The 19,195-nt window shown below is 40.4% G+C and overlaps 1 protein-coding gene across 1 annotated transcript in view; it reads left to right on the top strand.

The window, feature by feature from the left end:
- GNAI1 (G protein subunit alpha i1) overlaps window positions 1–19,195 on the top strand; it is a 103,409-nt gene that overhangs the window by 42,568 nt on the left and 41,646 nt on the right. Inside the window, exons 2-3 of the mRNA XM_066238965.1 lie at window positions 17,836–17,878; window positions 17,990–18,131. Of these exons, the coding sequence (XP_066095062.1) occupies window positions 17,836–17,878; window positions 17,990–18,131 (185 nt within the window). The remainder of the gene's footprint in view (window positions 1–17,835; window positions 17,879–17,989; window positions 18,132–19,195) is intronic.

Raw genomic sequence — 19,195 nt, 5'->3', positions numbered from 1 at the left:
GCTTTATGTCTTTCTCTGACTGGCTTATTTCACTTAGCATAATACTCTCCAGGTCTATCCATGTTGTCACAAAGGTTTCCTTTCTTAGGGCAGAGTGTAGTATTCCACTGTGTAAATGTACTGCAGCTTTTTTATCTGCTCATCTACTGATGGACACTTGGGCTGCTTCCAAATCATGGTTATTGTAAATAATGCTGCAGTGAACACAGGGGTACATATATTCTTTCAAATTAGTGTTTGGGTAGAAATGTAAAGTAAAAGCAGAAAGAGAAATCACCTTACACAAGTCAGAATGGCGCTCATCAACAAAACAACACAGAATAAGTGCTGGCGAGGATGTGGAGAAAGGGGAACCCTCCTGCACTGCTGGTGGGAATGCAGACTGGTGCAGCAGTGGTGCAAAATAGTATGGAGAGTCCTCAAAAATTTAAAAATGGAACTGCTTTATGACCAGTGATTCCACTTCTGGAAATACACCTGAAGAAACCCAGAAGTCTTAACTCTTAAAACTTAAGTATATTATATTAAATGCTAATGGAAGCCCTACCCTGGCATTTAGATCCATTAGTGGGGATGAATTAAGGGAGTATATGGTATATTTTGTTAATTCTGAGATACACGTATTTAACACTTAACATCACTGAAATCAGCGCATCTTATAATAAGTGCACTAGGATTTTAATAAAACAATTTGAAAAAAGAAAATCCAGGTGGCTTTAAGGAGTTGACTCTTTCTGTCTGGTTCCATGGTCAAAGGTCAGCTGATTTAACTAGAAACTTAAGTGCTTTCAAATTAGGACCAAATAATTCCTCCTTTAAAGTTCATCAAATTGAATTTTTAAGTAACTTATGAAGTGAGCCTCTTTGTTTAGATAAATCTTTTCTGATTGTCAATACTTGCCAACCTATTATCATGTTAGAGCCAGTCGTGAGGGGTTTGATGCATTATTTATTCTCATTTCTTAATAATTTCTTATATTCTTGTGAAAAATCTGTTTACAAAATGTTTGCTCGAGAATTTCTCTTCTTTATAAACTTGAGGGCTCTGTATGTAAATTTGCATGAAGGAATGCAAGGGTTTCCTTAGACCTGCCCCATTGTTTGTCATTGTTGGACTCGCTCGTGTTTGGGGAAGAGAGCTAATGAGGACAGCAGTGAAGGCCTGTCTTGTATGATTGCCATGGGCCTTTGACCCTGTGTAGAAACTGCCCATGGCCAGAGTATGAATTCAGTGTAGCTTTTTATTATTGTTGTTATAGGAAACCCACACTGTAACAAAACTTCATGAATCAGGATAGTACAAATAAATTTAATGATTTTAGTAGCATAACTCAGAGCTCCCTATTTGCCCACTTTCCTCCCTCCCTCCCTCCTTTCTCCCCCTGCCCGCCCTCAGCCCTCCCCTCTCTATTGTGGTCAGAACACCTAAAATGAGATCTACCCTAACAAAATGTGAATTGTATGGCACGGTAGTGTTAACGATGGGAAGTGGAGAGTTGCCTCATTTCTTTTTAACTTACATCTTGATGTAATATGACATCTAGCAAAACTCTATATGCTTGCTACCATAGAGGACTGGGTCGAATAATAGTCCTGTTGATAGATGATGATGATTTATAGATTCTGGCATCAGCTTATTAATAGATTTTTCGTTTCACTGAACCAAATTTGTTTCTGTGTAATTTGTTATTGATCCTAATTCAACCCTGAGTGTCACACAGTGTAACCTCTCTTCCCATGTGAGGGCTCTTCAGCTATTTACTAGACATCCTTTTTTCTCCTACTCTTTTCCTTTCATTAACTTCCCTCCATCCGTCAGCCTTTTTCAGGTGAAGTATGGTGTTGACAGTCCTCTCTGCCACCTTTCTGGTCATTACCCCATTTGTTAGTGTCCTTCCTAGAAGAATGATTAGAATGTATTTCATATGTTAGTAGACCAACTGAAAGTATGATAGGCTGTAGTTCTTGAATGTAAAGTTACATGTACTTGTACACCTTTTGTGTTTTATTAATTTTTCTGTAACCATTTACTGTCACTTTCTTTTCATTAATTTGGTTCTTCCAGTGAATTACTAGGTACATTATTTTTAAAGATACATTAGTAGCAGGTGTTGATATTTTAAGTAAACTGTCCACAGCATTAGTTACTTCCTTCCTTAGGACCCAATTTGAAGTGTTTCCTGCCACCTGTCCCTCCCCCTCGGGAGGCAGGGACCACAGCTCTTCCTCCCACTCACACTGTCCTCACTGTGTAGTGTGGTGCTTGCCCTATGGTGGGTACTTCGTACATAGTTTTTGAATGTAAGAAAAAATGGTGTGATTGTTCATTTCCTTGACTGTCACTCCGTATTTTTGGATACTGCTTCCTAGTATCAGGCCCATGTCTTACTTTACTTTGACTTCATTGCCTGACATAGTTTTAGACAGAAAAAATGCTAGAATTCTGGCTGTATTGATTAGGTCAGTGATTTTCAATCCATATGCTGTAAGAATTTTTTTAAAGATGCAAAACCTGACTCTTTAGTCAGGGACACTGACTTCTTTTACCTTAAATTTTCACATGAAAAAATGACAACAGCCAGCACAACAATAGCTGTTCAGTGTGAATGAATCAACATTATACCTGTTTTTTGTTAGATTGGCAAAAAGTCTATTTCTTGGTGTACCACAGAATATTAGTTTATGTGTGCCATAAAATGAAAGAGGTCTAAAATGGCTAGCTTAGCTAGGTAATTCTGACGTCTTACACGGCTGGAGAATGGCTGCAGGTGTGGGAGAGGCCTCGGGGAAAGGCCTTTGGGTCCACACCCTTGAATCCTGGGAATGCCATTCTAAAAAGTTTGCAATAAAGAGTTGATGCACATTTAAACATTTTGACAAAATAGTTTGAGGAGGAGTATAAAAATTGGGAGATTGATTATATTTTGAATATGCTGACATGTAGGGGAAGTTTCCTCTGTATTAATGGGGTCAGAATTTATCTGTCAGAAACTACTAGCCTTAAGGGAAAATCCTAAAAGAAAAAATCGCAAACATACCTGGAATATTTTCTTTTAGTTTTAAATATATAAGTATACTTCTATTCAGCAATAACTACAGAGGAGCATGCCGTGGGGTTCACTGGATCAGAGTTGTCTTTTTTGCATATTCAAAATGGACCCCTTAGTTTTGCGTTCTCTTTGTTCAAGTGAGAATTTAAAGATACCTGTAAAAATATATGAATGAAGAATTCTTTCAAATTTAAAAATTTTTCTCATCTCTATCTGGCAGTCTCACACTTTTCTAATTCACTATCCCTTTTAGCAGCTTGCTTTACTGAATCTTTCCAAGGCATCCAGCTTAGTTTTTGGGAAGGAGACAAAAATAAACAAATAACAAAACACAGACCTAACCCTTTTATGTTGTATATTTTTATTAGTGTAGTATTTGATTTTTAAATACTAAGTGTTTTTTTAACTTAGAGGTGGCCAGACAGCTGGGGAAAGAGAAGGGTAGGCATCTGGAGTACACGGAGACTCCTGGTTATGCCCAGTGTCCCGTGGCCCTTGGTATCTGTTTTCTGGACACGTAGCCACACAGCTAGTGACTATCTCTTTTATCTTTCCTGGCAGGTGAGGCTCGAGCCTGCCAGGGGGGTGTGGTGAGAAGCATGGTTACAACTTTGGGGTTGCACCCTGAAGGGAAATCACATCCTCACTTCCCCGACTGCATTCTTTCCCCACTGACTGCAGGGTTCACGTATGGGTGGGATTGTGCACAGATATCTGCACCTGACTTGGAGGCCATGTTGTGAAGATGGCAAAGCAACAAGATAAAAGGGGCTTGGATCCCTAACATTAATTAGCAAGCTGACCACGAGCCCTGGTCTGCTGTGTTTGGGCTGCCATGTGAAAGAGATGGCGTTTGTTCTCGTGTTTCAATGACTTCCATTGCCTGAACCAGAAGTCTAGTTAAACTTTCAGGTACCTGTATCCTTGCCCAAAGCACGGCATCACATGGAATTGATTTAATATGAGTTGGTGGAAGTAGAAAAAGTAAATGGTAGTCCAGCAGGTCCTTAAATAACTAGTTTCCTTCAGAGTCATTTTGTTATGTTGAAGAGATGCTTGACTCTTGTTTGTTGAAGGTGCTTAACTCTTGTTTGTATCAATTAGCCTATGGTAAAATTGGTTTTGTTATATGTCATTTCATTTAAAGTTGCAGAATCACTTGATGATGTTAAGTGAGATTCCTGTATGTGCATTGGATTAATTTCTGAAGGGAAATGTTTAAAGTTGTGAGAGAAGAACACTAGTTCACGTCAGGTCTGAAACACATGGTCATGAGTCTGGTTTGATAATTCCTCAGGGCAGACGAGGGAGGCAGTATGTAAAATTTGGGATGCTTGATAGGCAAAGTATACATCCATGTCTCTTTCTGAATATGCTAAGAAACTATTGCTTATCTATCAACAGTGAGGATTACAAAGAGTTAATTGACACTACTTTTATTTTAATTTAGCTTAAAATTAACCTACCTCCTGCTGATCTCCTACCCACTGATTAGTAGGGAAATTACAAAATGTTCTAAAATTACAAAATATTGCTAAAGCTTTAGTCCGATTTGATCATTTAAACAGTCTTTTTATGTAGTGGTCAGATAAAAATGTTTCAACATTTGCCATCCTTTCCTACTGCCGTTCTCCCTAATTGGTACAGGGGACAGGGGGATAATGACTCACTGTAGCATAACAGAGTCTGGTCCCTTAGATGTGAGGTGCTCTGCTTGATTCATAGGTGCTCCTCTCCTCTTAGAGGTGATGGCTCTCACCTGGGTGCTCCTGGCATTACAGTTGATGTCTCTGGTGTCATAACTAGGGCCAGCCTGCTTGAGTTGCCTCTAAGTTCAGACCCCGGAATCTCTTACTGCCTCAGTCTCTGTAGGGCGATGGTCCTGGTGGTTGTTCCATCTGCCATCTTGGGCCAAGTAGCAGCCCCAGTGTTTGTCAAATCTATTTCCATACTCCCTGAAAATTAGAGGTACCTTGGTTGGGAAAGCTGAACTCCAGAAGTTCTCCTGCCTAAACATGGTGTGTGCTTTTTTTAGTACCCGTGTTGATAAGGGGCTCCACTGGGAGCAAGTAAGAGGAATGAGGCAAGAATGATCATGAAGCTTTGGGGAATGAAAGTCATTCCCCAATGGTGCTGTGATTAGAATGTGAGACTTTTGTGCATGAGTAATGGGATGGCAACATAGGTTGAAGTGAACAAGATTAAATATGATTTCATTCAGCTTTAATCATGGGAGACATAAGACCAAAGTTTTAAAAATATCATTTTGAATAAAATTTATGTAGAATAAAAAAAATTTGAAAATTACAGAAATGTTTGAAGAATAAAACTGCGTTACTCAGGTATAAACACTTTAAGTATATTTTATATTTACTTTTTTTTTTTTTTTTTTTTTCTGAAGCTGGAAACGGGGAGAGACAGACAGACTCCCGCATGCTCCCGGCCAGGATCCACCTGGCACGCCCACCAGGGGGCGATGCTCTGCCCTGCCAGGGCGTCGCTCTGTTGCAACCAGAGTCACTCCAGCGCCTGGGGCAGAGGCCAAGGACCCTTCCCCAGTGCTCGGGCCATCTTTGCTCCAATGGAGCCTCGGCTGCGGGAGAGGAAGAGAGAGAGAGAGAGAGAGAGAGAGGAAGGAGGGGGGGAGGGGTGGAGAAGCAGATGGGCGCTTCTCCTGTGTGCCCTGGCCGGGAATCAAACTCGGGACTTCTGCACACCAGGCCGATGCTCTACCACTGAGCCAACTGGCCAGGGCTTATATTTACCTTTTTTGCATGAATATATGTATATAGTCATTCCTTTATATTGGCAGGTTTCGCATTTATGAATTCAGCCAACTGTGAATCAAATATATGAAAAAAAAATCCCAGAAAGTTCCAAAGAGATAAACTTGAGGTTGCCATGTACTGAGCACTGCGCCAGACCTGTGCGGGTGGAGGGACGTGTAGGCGCGGCCTGCCCCGGCCTGTGCGGTGGAGGGACGTGTAGGCGCGGCCTGCCCCGGCCTGTGTGCAAATACAGATGCCACGGGGTTCCGTGCTCCCAGAGCGGGGTCATGGACGTCCTCAGGTTTGGGTGTCGAGGATGGGGTCCCGGAACCAAGCCTCCGTGGATACTGAGCAGCAACTATACTTAATATATATAATTTAAAAATACTAGACGTTTATTGTTTCTCCATAAATTATGTTTGTGTATTTTGCCATTTAGAATATTGGTATTTTTCTTGTCAGTTGATGTTAATTCATTATGAATTAAAGGAATCTACATTTTCATACTCATTACTAGTACTTTTTCCTCTTCTGTATTTTGCATTTCTACTTTATGATGATTAAAAAAAACATTTGTAGGTTTGGGCACTTTCTAGTTTGTTTTGTTTATATATCTGTATATACTGTATATTTGTATATTTAAATTTAGATAACATTTAAAAGATGTTAGCCCATTTATCCGACCCCCGCCGCACTTCCGGAAGGGGCACCTCTTTCATTGGTAGTCAGTGAGAGGAGCACTGTATGTGGCGGCCCTCCAACAGTCTGAGGGACAGTGAACTGGCCCCCTGTGTAAAAAGTTTGGGGACCCCAATGGTGCTGGGTGGTCTGCCTCATGTGGGCGTCCAAGGACCTGGGTTCCTGCCTTCTCACTGTCCCCACATCCCCGGGCATTGTTGGAACAAGACTACAGGCACACCTGTTTTCCAGTTCAGAGGAAGGATCAGGAGCGAGTTCATCCAAGGCCGCATTTTCTTCTTACACACGGCATTGGTGAGAACAGTGGTGATGTGGCTTCCACCTAGCAGCAAGGCGAGCTGAGAAATGTCGTACCTCAGTGCCACTGCTCCTCCTACAATAGAAAGAATCACAGACTTGCACCACACATTTCTTTCTTTCTCATGGTCTTCTAACAGACTTCTCCTTCTCCCACAGTTCATATAAATATTCACTTAGAGTTTCTTATACTTTCTTCGTGGCTCTCACTCCCCACTTGGTCCCTCCTTCCCTCCTTCTTCCTGTCATCCAGCCAGTGAATAGATGTTCACTGCTCTCCTGCTATGTGCTAAGTTAGGAGTAAGGTTTGGGGATATCATGGCGATAAAAACCAAGGGCTCTCTTCCCTCATAACCTTTTTTATACTAATACAAAGTTTGCCTTTTCTATCGTGTTGTTATTCCCTCTGATGGTACCAAAGTAATAATGGGTTAAACTGCTGAATCAAGTAATTAGCCCTCAATCATACTAGTTCTGATTATATTCTTTTTACTATGCATATGTGACTTAAGAAAATGTTAACATTGTAAAAATTATTTTTATTAAATACGGATGGTTAGGTACACAACTTTTTAATATTCTGTGTGACCACATGGGAAGTATATATACCCTGAGGACCTCTGTCTGCTGAAATATGCTGGTTATCTTGAGGAAAAGCAGTCATGTGATTGAGTTGTGAATTAAATTAGTTGTCCTTTTACTGCAATACCATTTTCTTTTAAATTCAGTGAGAGGAGGGGAGGCAGAGAGCAGTCTCCCACAGAGATCCACCTGGCAAGCCCACTAGGGGATGATGCTTTGCCCATGTAGAGCGTTGCTTCATTGTTCAGCAACTGAGCTCTTCTTAGTGCCTGAGGCGGAGGCCATGGAGCCATCCTCAGTGCATGGGACCAGCTCACTCCAATCGAGCCATGGCTGCAGGAGGGGAAGAGAAGAAGAGAGGTGAGAGAGAAACGAGAGGGGGTAGGAGGAGAAGCAGATGCGTGCTTCTCTTATGTGCTCTGATCTGGAATCGAACCCTGGATATCCACACACTGGGCCGATACTCTACCACTGAGTCAGCCTGCCAGGGCCAATACCATTTTTACTTGAAAGAATGACTGATAGATAAATTATGGTTAGTTGAAACTGGGAATTTGACAGATGTAGTCTGCCACTTCATGAAGAACAGCTAACAGCATTTGTTGCCAATAATAAAATGAGTTTTTGCACGCGTGCGTGCACACACACACACACACACACAAATAAATAAATTGAAGTCGAAAACACTTGTTTTTACCACTGGGTGTTTGACATCCTCTGAAGACTTAAAGCAGGGTACCCAAACTACAGCCCGCGGGCCACATGCAGCCCCCTGAGGCCATTTATCCAGCCCCCGCTGCACTTCTGGAAGAGGCACCTCTTTCACTGATGATCAGTGAGAGGAGCACATTGACCATCTCATTAGCCAAAAGCAGGCCCATAGTTCCCATTGAAATACTGGTCAGTTTGTTGATTTAAATTTACTTGTTCTTTATTTTAAATATTGTATTCCCATTTTGTTTTTTTTTTTACTTTAAAATAAGATATGTGCAGTGTGTATAGGGATTTGTTCATAGTTTTTTTTGTTGTTGTTGTTTTTTCTGAAGCTGGAAATGGGAGGCAGTCAGACAGACTCCTGTATGCACCCGATCGGGATCCACCTGGCATGCCCACCAGGGGGCGATGCTCTGCCCATCTGGGGTGTTGCTCTGTTGCGACCAGAGCCACTCTAGCGCCTGAGGCAGAGGCCATAGAGCCGTCTTTAGCGCCTGGGCAAACCCTGCTCCAGTGGAGCCTTGGCTGCGGGAGGGGAAGAGAGAAACAGAGATAGGAGAGGGGGAGGGGTGGAGAAGCAGATGGGCGCCTCTCCTGTGTGCCCTGGCCGGGAATCGAACCCGGGACTTCCAAACGCCAGGCCAACGCTCTACCACTGAGCCAACCGGTCAGGGCCTGTTCATAGGTTTTTTTATAGTCCGGCCCTCCAACGGTCTGAGGGACAGTGAACTGGTCCCCTGTGTAAAAAGTTTGGGGACCCTGACCTTGCCTCTTCTAATGAAATTATAGGTAATTTTTTTATTTTTTTGTATATTGAAATTATGTCAATGTTTCAATTCTGCATAACTCAGTAAGCTAATTTCCATTTCAGATATAAGTCAATTCATTTCAAGTACAAGATAGACCAACGGATTTTAAAGTGTCATATGAATAGTTCATAGGAATGCATTATAATCAAATTTTAAGCTACCCTTTTCAAATTTTGGTGTAGAGTCAAAGAAAGCTATCTACAGTTGTCTGTAACTGCTATTGAAATGCTCTTCTTTATCATAACTGCATAATTATGTGAAAGTGGATTTTCTTCACATATTTCAACAAGAGTAATAGATCGCACCATATTAAGTAAAGAAGTAGATGTGCGAATCCAGCTGCATTTTAATAAGCTGTTGGCAGAAATGGAAGATAGTGTTACTTGTCTCACATTTGGGGGAGAAAAGGGAAATATAATTATTTCATGAAAGTAATATATCATTTTTTTTATAGCTAATCAACAAGTGAGTGACTATAATTATTGTGATCACTAATGAAGAAGATGAGTTGACTTTTCTTCCCCCTCGGTGGTTCCCGGGCTCTGGCTTGCAGCAGAGTCGGTGGGAGGGATTATTAGAGCACAGGTTGTTGGCTCCCCCTCCCAGTGCTTCTTGGTAAGTTCTTTGTGGGCCTGAGAATATACAGTTAGTGTCACGATACTACTGGTTCTTAGAGCATACTTTGAGAACCACTGTTCTGATTCTTTGGATTTATTGGACAACCCTGTTTTAGCTGCCATTTGGGGGAAGAAATAAAAAGATTGGGTACAGGTATAGAGACAATGACTGAAAGTGTCCTTAATTGCCAGAAATTTGGGAAGTATATTAATTGAACAGATCAGTGTGTCAAGAACTGTTCCGTGTCTGAGGCTTTACCCTACTTACAAACTAACAAATTAGCCTACAACAATTTCATGGCTGCTGGCAGAGGATGTGCGACTTCTGGTTCAGAGACAAAAAGAGGTTTATTACACTGATTGCAGTTGCTAGAGAATCAGCATTTATTATGGTGATTTACCAAGCCCAGCATCCTAAGGCAAGATGCAGGGACCAGGCGATGGCCATACAAGCAGTTGGTAATGTTGCAAGGGAGGAACCTCAGCTTAGAGATCCCCATTGTTTTCATAATGTGCATTAAGCCTGCCTTACCTTTGTCCCAGAGGATACATTATCTTTATTACACTGGGCAGTAAGCAGGCCTGCTTTCTGCTCAGGAGACATTTCTTTCTTCTACCACTGTTCTCTACTCATCATCCTGGAAGTCTGTCAGTGCCTCTGCTCACACATGTTCAGAAATGGGAGAGGCCGTAAGAAATAGTATGTCGACATGGGAAAAGCTGGACAAGTTTGTATATAGTTATGATTTACTAGTCATAAATCATAGATAGCTGAACAGAAACATGAGAACGAAAATAGACTTGAGTTTTAGACAAAGTAGGGTATGGTTTCCTAATGAAGGAGGTTGTTTTCTGCTTGTATGGCTTTGTTATTTTCATAAATGCATGTTAGTATCATTGAGAGCAAAATCCCTCTTGTTTCTAGGGTTTATGTAAACTATAAAACAACAATAGGGTGAGACAAAAGTGGGTTTACAGGTGTGAGTAAGGGAAATAGTCAATTCTTGTATTATTAAGTAGTGTATTATTTTCCACATGAGTAAGTGTAACCGTACTTTTGCCACACCATGTATATATAAATATATATATGAATTTAAAAGTAAAATTAATGACAATTTAATATAACACTATATTAGTTACAATAAATTACACTTGTAATAATGACTCTTTTGGATTTAGCATACCTCTTTTTCAGTGGGCTACATAATGACTAATTTTCCCACATTGTTTCTCTGTCTAAACTTCTATAACTTTCTTCTGTAAAGCATACAGCAACTATCATTTAACCATTATCTGGCCTAAATGCATCATTAACCTCCTTAGTTTTCCCCTCATTAGCTCAAGATCATTAAAATAATCCTACTTGGCACAGTGTTAGTCCAACCTGTTTTTGGATCTGTGTCACAGAAAGCAGACTACAGCTTGCTTGGAAATTCTCATAGCTTGGAAATCAAGGTGAAATTGTCTTCAGATATGAAGAGTGATATATTGCCTGCTTTGCCCAGGTCAGTCCTGGTTTATGCTTGTGCCCCCTCTCACTCTCAGAAGTGTTACAGTTTGTATGGTACATTGTAATGTTCTTCCTAAGTGTGACTTCATCTAAAAGGTCACAGTGCCATCCGGCTTCTCTCAGCCCGTGTCCCCTCAGGCTCTCAGTGGTGTTTTCCTCTGTTTGGCCCCTTCCTCAACTGGCATCTTCTGGGAGTGGTCATGCACAATGGCTTGTGTGGGCCAGGTTTCACATCTCCTTTTAGGCTGTGATTTTCCTTGTTACTTTACACACTAAAGGCCAGGGGAGGTATCTGATTACTGCCTAGATTCATTCCTTTCTTTTTTGGGGGGTAGAGGGTGAAATCTCTGTATCCAAAGTGATTATTTCGTAAGTTTTTATGTAAAATAATTTGTTTAATGGTTTATATATGATCCATAAACAAAGATATTTACTCCCTGTGCCATACTCTCTGATTGGGCAGCTGGAAACACATGGCCTCTTCTTTGGTGGTAAGGTGTCTAGCAATTGACACCCAAAGCAGAGAGAGTGGTAGATGGATGGATCCCCAAGCAAGGTACAGTATTGAGTACGTCCTTGAGTGTGACAGGCACCTATAAACACAGACTCAAATATAGACCCTGAAATTGTATGACTGTTTAGCCATAAAGATTCATTTAAGTGACTCAGAATTTCTTATATTATTTATCAATATACAAATAAAAAGTGAATTAAAAATTCTTTCAGAAAACATGCAGACCCTCAAAACATGCTTGTGGCCTTCAGTCCCCCATCTTCCCTCGCCCGCACCTGTGAATCTGTAGACTTTGACTTGTGGAAACATTGATTTCTCTGTTCAGTTAGCTGGTATAGGAAAGAGCCCACAGTTCTCCTTTGTTTTGTATTACTCTGCTAGAGTGGCCTTGTATGTGCATCCATTTTTGCTCAATCTAACAGTATGATGCCCATGTCAGGCATAAATGACTCAGACTGTAGTTTTATTTGTGGAGAGTTAAGATTGGAGAATGTGGAGGATATGAATTCTGGCGTTCACAGTCATCAGATGATTCTTACATCCCAGGATGTCAAGTATATCCTATAGATATGTATACACAGTGGGGCAAAAGTAGCTTTACAGTTATTCATGAGGAAAATACAGTAATTAATAGTAATACAAGAATAAACTGTGTTTCACTTACAACTGTAAACCCCATCCTGTATATTCATTTAACTATTAGTGCAGAGCTTCTTATAGTTCAAAAAATGTTTAGATTCTTACCTTTGTTGGGTAATTGTAACTAGAAACCAAATCTCCCAACCCAGAATTCTCTTCACAAAGGTAGTAGAGAAAGGAACCACTTTTATTCTTGAATAAGCCCTGATGCAGAGCCTGGCGTGCACCTCGGGCAGCCCAGCAGATGCAGAGCCTGGCGTGCACCTCGAGCAGCCCAGCAGAGCGGACGGACGGGGAGGAATCTCAGCCCAAATGTAGCCAGGTAGATACAACCTGTTACGTACATATTTTCAGGATAAACAATAACTAGTCTTTAAGTGTGAGGCTTGAAACACCTTATATCACACTTATAGTTCACCCTAACTTTGCCTTTTAATCGGGGAGACGATCTGTGCTAATAGGCCTTATCGAGAGGAGAGGGGAACGTCTCCTATCTTTATTACAGGAGGTGGTCTTGCAGCTTGGAGCAGGCACCTGCCCCAGTGAGGACCCGGCCCTCCCACAGAAACCGGGAGGGTGGGGCACCTTCTCCCGTCTTGTTGTTTACATTTTAAAGAAAAAGCTCCCAGGTCCTTGAGAAAGACATTCTGGGTCATAAATCTGACAACAACAACAAAAAAGGCCTCTTTAGTTTTCAAAAGCATACATATATGGATCTATGTGTGGGTGTGTGTGTGTATGTGTATTCACACATACATCATATATTTCAAAGAGGAGAAAGTACTTACAGTTTTTCTAAAATAAGTTTTCCTATAAAGGAGGGTGTTAAGCCTAATCCGGAGGGACCCAAAACATTGAAGACACGAACAAGGTCCGTCGATTACACACCAAAGCTTTATTGTCTAGCTTGGCCAAGTGGCAACTCCGACAGAAATCTGAGGGAGAGTGCCAGCCCTTTGTTTTACCTAGTTTTTATAGTTTTGTAAGTGGGAAGTACAGAAGCAAAAATTGTAATTAGGAGCCCTTTACCACTATTGGTTATAGTCATATGTCCTTTAACATGATAGGACCATGTTCAATTTGCAAGCCATACATCCTTTTGGAGAAAACAAAATTTACAAGTCAACACAGTGGCAGAAAGATATCTTTTACATATTAAAAGGCATTCCTATATTATCTAGTGTTCATCTGCTATCTCTCTGTCCAGAGTCACACGTGTTAACCACACGCATTTACATAGGAGAGGTAGTTTCCGTGAGGACAAATGCCCGCAAATGGCTCATAGTTATAAGAAAAGGTTTAGTTTTGGCTTTTCTCTCCCTGCACCTGGCTGGACATTCACCCCTTTCCCCACAGGTGTGGTGGAATGTCTGGGAATCCATGTTTTCCTCCCCTTTGCATTTACAATACAATGCCAAGAGCCATCCTGACTATGCCAATCACACAGTACAGGGACTAGTCTCACAATTTCTCTGCACACCTTAACACAAATTAATAAAATGTTCTCCAAGCCTCTCAAAATATTAATATTAATTCTGTAGCCTTTGGTACTTTACAACACCTGCGGATGAAGTGGCTCAGTGGCTTCTCAGAGGGGAGGGAAATCTTTTTCTTTAAAGAAGGATAATTAAGCCTCTTATTTTTAATTTATATTTGCCCTTACTCTCACTTTATTTGCTTCTATCTTAAATATAAGGGCCTTGATCTTGTTAATTCTGTATAGCACTATGATAAATAGAAGTGACTTGAAATGCATTTTTAATTTGGTTTTACTCCAATTAAAACTAAATTGTAATTTAGTTTTATTGAATGTAAGGTTTAGTTTATTCTACATGAAATATAGGATTTCTTAAAAATAGATTAGTGGTATCAGGAATTTACCATAAGATAATGTGACTAAATCATCATTTTAATGGCTGCTGGACAGCCTGTGATGTTGGTCAGCTTACCCTGAAGCCAGGACATAAACGATATGAATATGACCCCAAGTAGAGAAATGGCTAAAGAATCTTCTTGGAAAAAAAGTATATGTTTACTCAGGTCAGGACTTTTTTTTTTTTTTAAATATCATGTGATATTTTATATTTTCTTTATTGTTCCTCAACAAAATCAGGGCAGATAAATTTAATTTATCATTTCTATAATGGTAAATGGCATAATTCTGTTCAGAGAATTAGAGTCTAGCCAAGGGTTAATTTACTTACATCTTGATTTGTTTTTAGCCCCTCCCTTTGTTCAAACTTGATGCATTTCTCTTTCCTGGTTGGAGTGACCCCTAACTGCAGATGAGTTTCCTGTGTTACTGTGGGGTGTTCCTTTGCCCTTCCCCCATCTCTGTGGTGCCTTTTCGTCAGGCACTGAGCTCCACTTTATGCACCTGCTGGGCTCAGTTTGCTCAGACTTGCAATTTTCCATCAGTCACTTCCTCCTTAGCGAGAGGGACCCGCTTAGTGATCCCACCTTTGCCTTAATAGTTACTGGCTTACCATGACCACCTTGCACACATTCTTGTCTTTCTGGAAGTTACAGTCTTCCTTCCTACTATTCTAAAATCTCAGTTATTTCACAGTGACCAGCTTGTTGACAGTTACTTCACAGGCCACACTCTCCTTGACCAGCACGGCCAAGTGACCGCAGTGGGCCCACACTTTGATCTTTCCTGACAAAGACATGTTATATAGCCCTTGTTTCTTCTTGAAAGAAGGATGCCCCCCTTAAGCCCGCCTCGGACTTGGTGGAAGCAGTAATAGATGCCTAGCTGAGCGTTAAGAAGAGTCAGCCTTTTTCTCCCTCCCCTGCCCCTCTCCTACCTCTGAGGTTCTTTTCTTTATTCCTATTTTTTTATACGTTATTGCTTCCTATCAGTCTTGCAGACACAACTGTGCTCACCTGAGTACAACTTTAGCTCTTTCCTGTGTGCTATGTGGGAAGAATACTAGCATTTAGAGTGTGGGAACCATAACTGCAGCATTTACAATTTTCTCACTAGGATTCTGCGTAGAAGTGAGAATTGAAAACTAATTACAAAAATTGCTAAGTTTTGAAAGATTTTTTTAAAGCATTTCTGCACCTAGGATATGTATTCCACAAAGAGTACCTTATATCTAGCAAGAAATTAGGTAGAAATTCAATTAGTAAGCAAACCACCCTGATGCTTTAATATTTAACAGAGTTCAGGAATTTTTTCTACCACAAACCTTTAACTAGATGCCTCTTGCAAAGTAAGCTAAGTTTCTCATGCCACCAATTACTGTATTTTAAGAGATATGAAGAGAATTAGAATTTAAAAATAATGTCTAACACTAGGAAAGGTGTTTTTTGTCTCATTAAGATTTAAAAATTCCTCTCTGTGTTATACGTGGTTTACCTGGTAATAATCTTACTACTACTGATTTCTCCCTGTGTGGCTCTCAGACCTCAGTAGCTTGTCTCATGTAGTCAGCCTTTCTCTAGGCCTTTGAGTTGTTTCATTGACAGATGGACTATGGGCAGTTGGCCATTCATTGAAGCTCAGCAAGCCTGTGAAATCACTACCCTTGTGTATGATCTGGGATGTAGAATGTTCCATCACGACAGCCTGGCTGCTGCTGACTCAGTTCGCAGGCCTCGGGAGCCCTGCGGGCCCTCTGAAAGGGCCCTGCTGGAAGCTGCCTGGGTGGTAGCTGGGGAGTCCGCTGGAGGCAGAGAAGCATGCGCACCATAGAGCCTACAGTCGTGCTTTCCCCAGAGCCAAGAACAGTGTTGTTGATGAATAAATAATGAGTTGTTTACCTTGGAGTGATTCCTACTGGCCGATGCCCTGAAAGGTTCAGAGCTGTCAGTAAGGGATGGGTGCCCTCCCCGCTCATTCAGCTCTGGCTTTCCTGCTCACTGGGAGCACGCTTTGTCCATCAAATCACAAGTAGAATTTAAGCAGTATTCCCCCCAGAATTTTAAAAGGAGATTGAACTGTGACCTGACCTCAGATTCCTCCGATGATGGATGTGTCTGTGTGTGGTAGTTAGGGGGGGAAGGGGGGAGGGAAATGCAGCTCAGAAGTTTGCCATCTAATTGTATCAGTTCTGAATAGCTTAAATAAATGCAAGTGCATTTCTAGTTGAAATACACACTAGATGCAAGTGTGTATCTAGTGCAAGCCAGTAGCTGTGAATCTGAATAGTAAATGTGTACAATGAGAGGCCACACGGGTCCCACGTGGATGATGGAGATAAGGTCGAAGGTTGATTGAGGATCACCAGGGTGGCTAGAGGAGGTAGAGGAAGGGGCCATCTTGGCAAGGAAATTGTTTGTTTGAAGATTGTGGTGTGCTCAGCAGTAGGTGTTCTTGGAACTGTAAGTTGCCTTCAGTAATGCTGGAGCATGAAGCACAGTGGGAAGGGCTGGGAAACTGGGAATGTGGCCCAGATAATGAAAGTCCTGAGCCGTGTCTGTCAAACGGTAATACATATGTCCATGATATGTAGTTCTGGCCGAAGACAACGTGAAGCTAAACCAGCGATTTTCAACCTTTTTCATCTCTTGGCACACATTAATTAATTATTAAAATTCTGTGGCACACCAGAAAATGTTTCATTTTTTGCAGATGTCACAAAAAAATACAGGTATAATATTGATTCATTCACACTGAAAGGCTATTGTTGTATTGGCTGTAATCATTTTCTTATTTGACATTCCAAGGGAAAAGAGGTCAGTGCCCCTGACTTAGGTATTGCATGTTCAAAAATTACCAGTTGAAAATCACTGAGCTAAGCAATAGACTGTCATATCTTACTTGTTTTATGTCCTGTACACACATACTCTCAATATATACCAATCAGGATGAGCCTGACAAATAATTGATCTAATTTATGGAAAGATGGCAGCTACTGCTAAGTAGAAGGATGAGAGGGCTCTCCTCTGTAAACACCATTCCATTAGTAACATTTTCCCATTACAATGGCATACTGGGAGGGACTCAAATTGTGCCAAGACCCGGTATATGTGCAGAGTGAAGCAGAGAGGTTTAAGAATGGGTGTAAGGAACCCTTATCACTTGGATGACAAGAAGACTAGAAAACCATAGGAGGAGATACTTCTGTCCTGCATGCACTGTTGCATCCTGGTGCAGTAAATCACATTGGTTGTGTGTTAGTTGTTTCATAATAGTTGTTGAACATATATTACATGAGATGGGACTATTTTAACATATAATATTTTAAAATTATTTTATGTGGCTTCTTGGCATCACTGCCTACTATATCATAAGAGGCAGTGGTTAAATGATGATAATTGGCCAAACATCTTCCAACGGGGAGCTCAAATTCTTGAATAAAAGTAATTTACAGTGTTTCAATTTATGTTATAGAAGATTGAGATTTTTAATGCTTTGGAGAATAAATATAGACAACAATGAAAGCATATTTTAGTTGAGCTTTAGTTATTGAATTTAAGTATTATAAAGTAATAAACAGATGAGACTTATATTTGAGAACTTTCCTATGTGTTTGGAAAACAGCAAAGATAGTTTTGCTATAAAGCAATATTTAACTGTAAGAGACAGAAGAGAGAGAAATAAAATATGTGTGTGTGTGTTGGGAGTTGGATATACATATGATGAAGTTAGAAATCCCTTATTCTACTATATTATCTTTTTTTAGGTGCTGGTGAATCTGGGAAAAGTACAATTGTGAAGCAGATGAAGTAAGTAGATGTAAAGCATTAAATTTGTTTTCCGTGTCTTTTTTATTTTTTAATGTTTAAATGTACTCTTCAATCAAAGGAAGTGTTTTCTTTTTCCTTTTGTCTCATTAGAATTATCCACGAAGCTGGTTACTCAGAAGAGGAATGTAAACAGTACAAAGCAGTGGTCTACAGTAACACCATTCAGTCAATCATTGCTATCATTAGGGCCATGGGAAGGTTGAAGATAGACTTTGGTGACTCATCTCGGGCGGTAAGTTATTAAATTCTTTGGAGCAGGTCTGCTGAGTAAAAATAACTTGCACAATAATACCATACCATAAAACAGATTTATCAGCTGAGGACCATTTTCTGTAAGCAATCAGAATAGAGTCAGAAACTTGAGAAGTGAGCAAAATAAGAATACACAGAGTGTGCAGTCTTCTTCCCTTTGTAGCTAGAATATTCTCCTATCCATCAGATGATTTGGATAACTCAGCAACCATTGCAATATTTTCTACATGTGATGGGATATTGGATTCCTCTATATCTCCATAACAATTTTAGTCATTACTACTGAGTTTAATAAACTGCCTACACTGACAGTCTTCAAAATTTGTTTCTTTAATTTGGGATGCTGAAGTGATCTAATTATTTGTATTCATATCCAAACGAAAAAGCAATTTAGTCTCACATAATGAAAACAATAGAAATTCGCATGTCTTTAAAATAGGAAAATACTGGATACTAAGAAACATAATCAGAATGTCAGAGCTAAGGTCAAGGACCTTAGAGACAAGCTAGTTCTATGCCTGTATTTTATCAGTGAAGAAACTGGAACCCAGGAGATTACATGACAGAAAGATTGCCACAGGCTAGGGTGACCCAGGCGCTGTGCCTGGCTTCCTTATTTGCCCAGGACCTTGTTTTCCGTTTGACTGGAGGCAGCACTGGCCTAATCCATGGGACACTTTCTTTTCCCTTTTCTGCCTGCCCGATTGCTTGCATAATCTCTTTATTTCAAGTTAAAAATAGGAAGTGTTTTGTTTACATAATCATTTTGTGTTCCTAAAAGATGAATTAAGAGAAAGAATTTATGTTGTCAGCTTTTGTTCTCATATAAGTCATTTTGTCATGGATAATCTTTTAATACCGTTAAACCAAAAAACCCAAACTCCATATTATTGGTAAAATGTTTTTCTTTTAACACTTTTTTTTTGTAGAACTAGGGCCATCTTGATGTGCAATATGAATATTTTGGTCAATCCAATTCGACCTGTGCACTTGGTAAAGAAAATCTAAAGGAAATGCATAGAATTTTTCTTACGTTCCATGTGA

This window comes from Saccopteryx bilineata, chromosome 7 (assembly GCF_036850765.1).
Source record: "Saccopteryx bilineata isolate mSacBil1 chromosome 7, mSacBil1_pri_phased_curated, whole genome shotgun sequence".
In the NCBI taxonomy this organism is placed as follows: domain Eukaryota; kingdom Metazoa; phylum Chordata; class Mammalia; order Chiroptera; family Emballonuridae; genus Saccopteryx; species Saccopteryx bilineata.
This window is presented reverse-complemented; position numbering and strand designations above follow the sequence as displayed.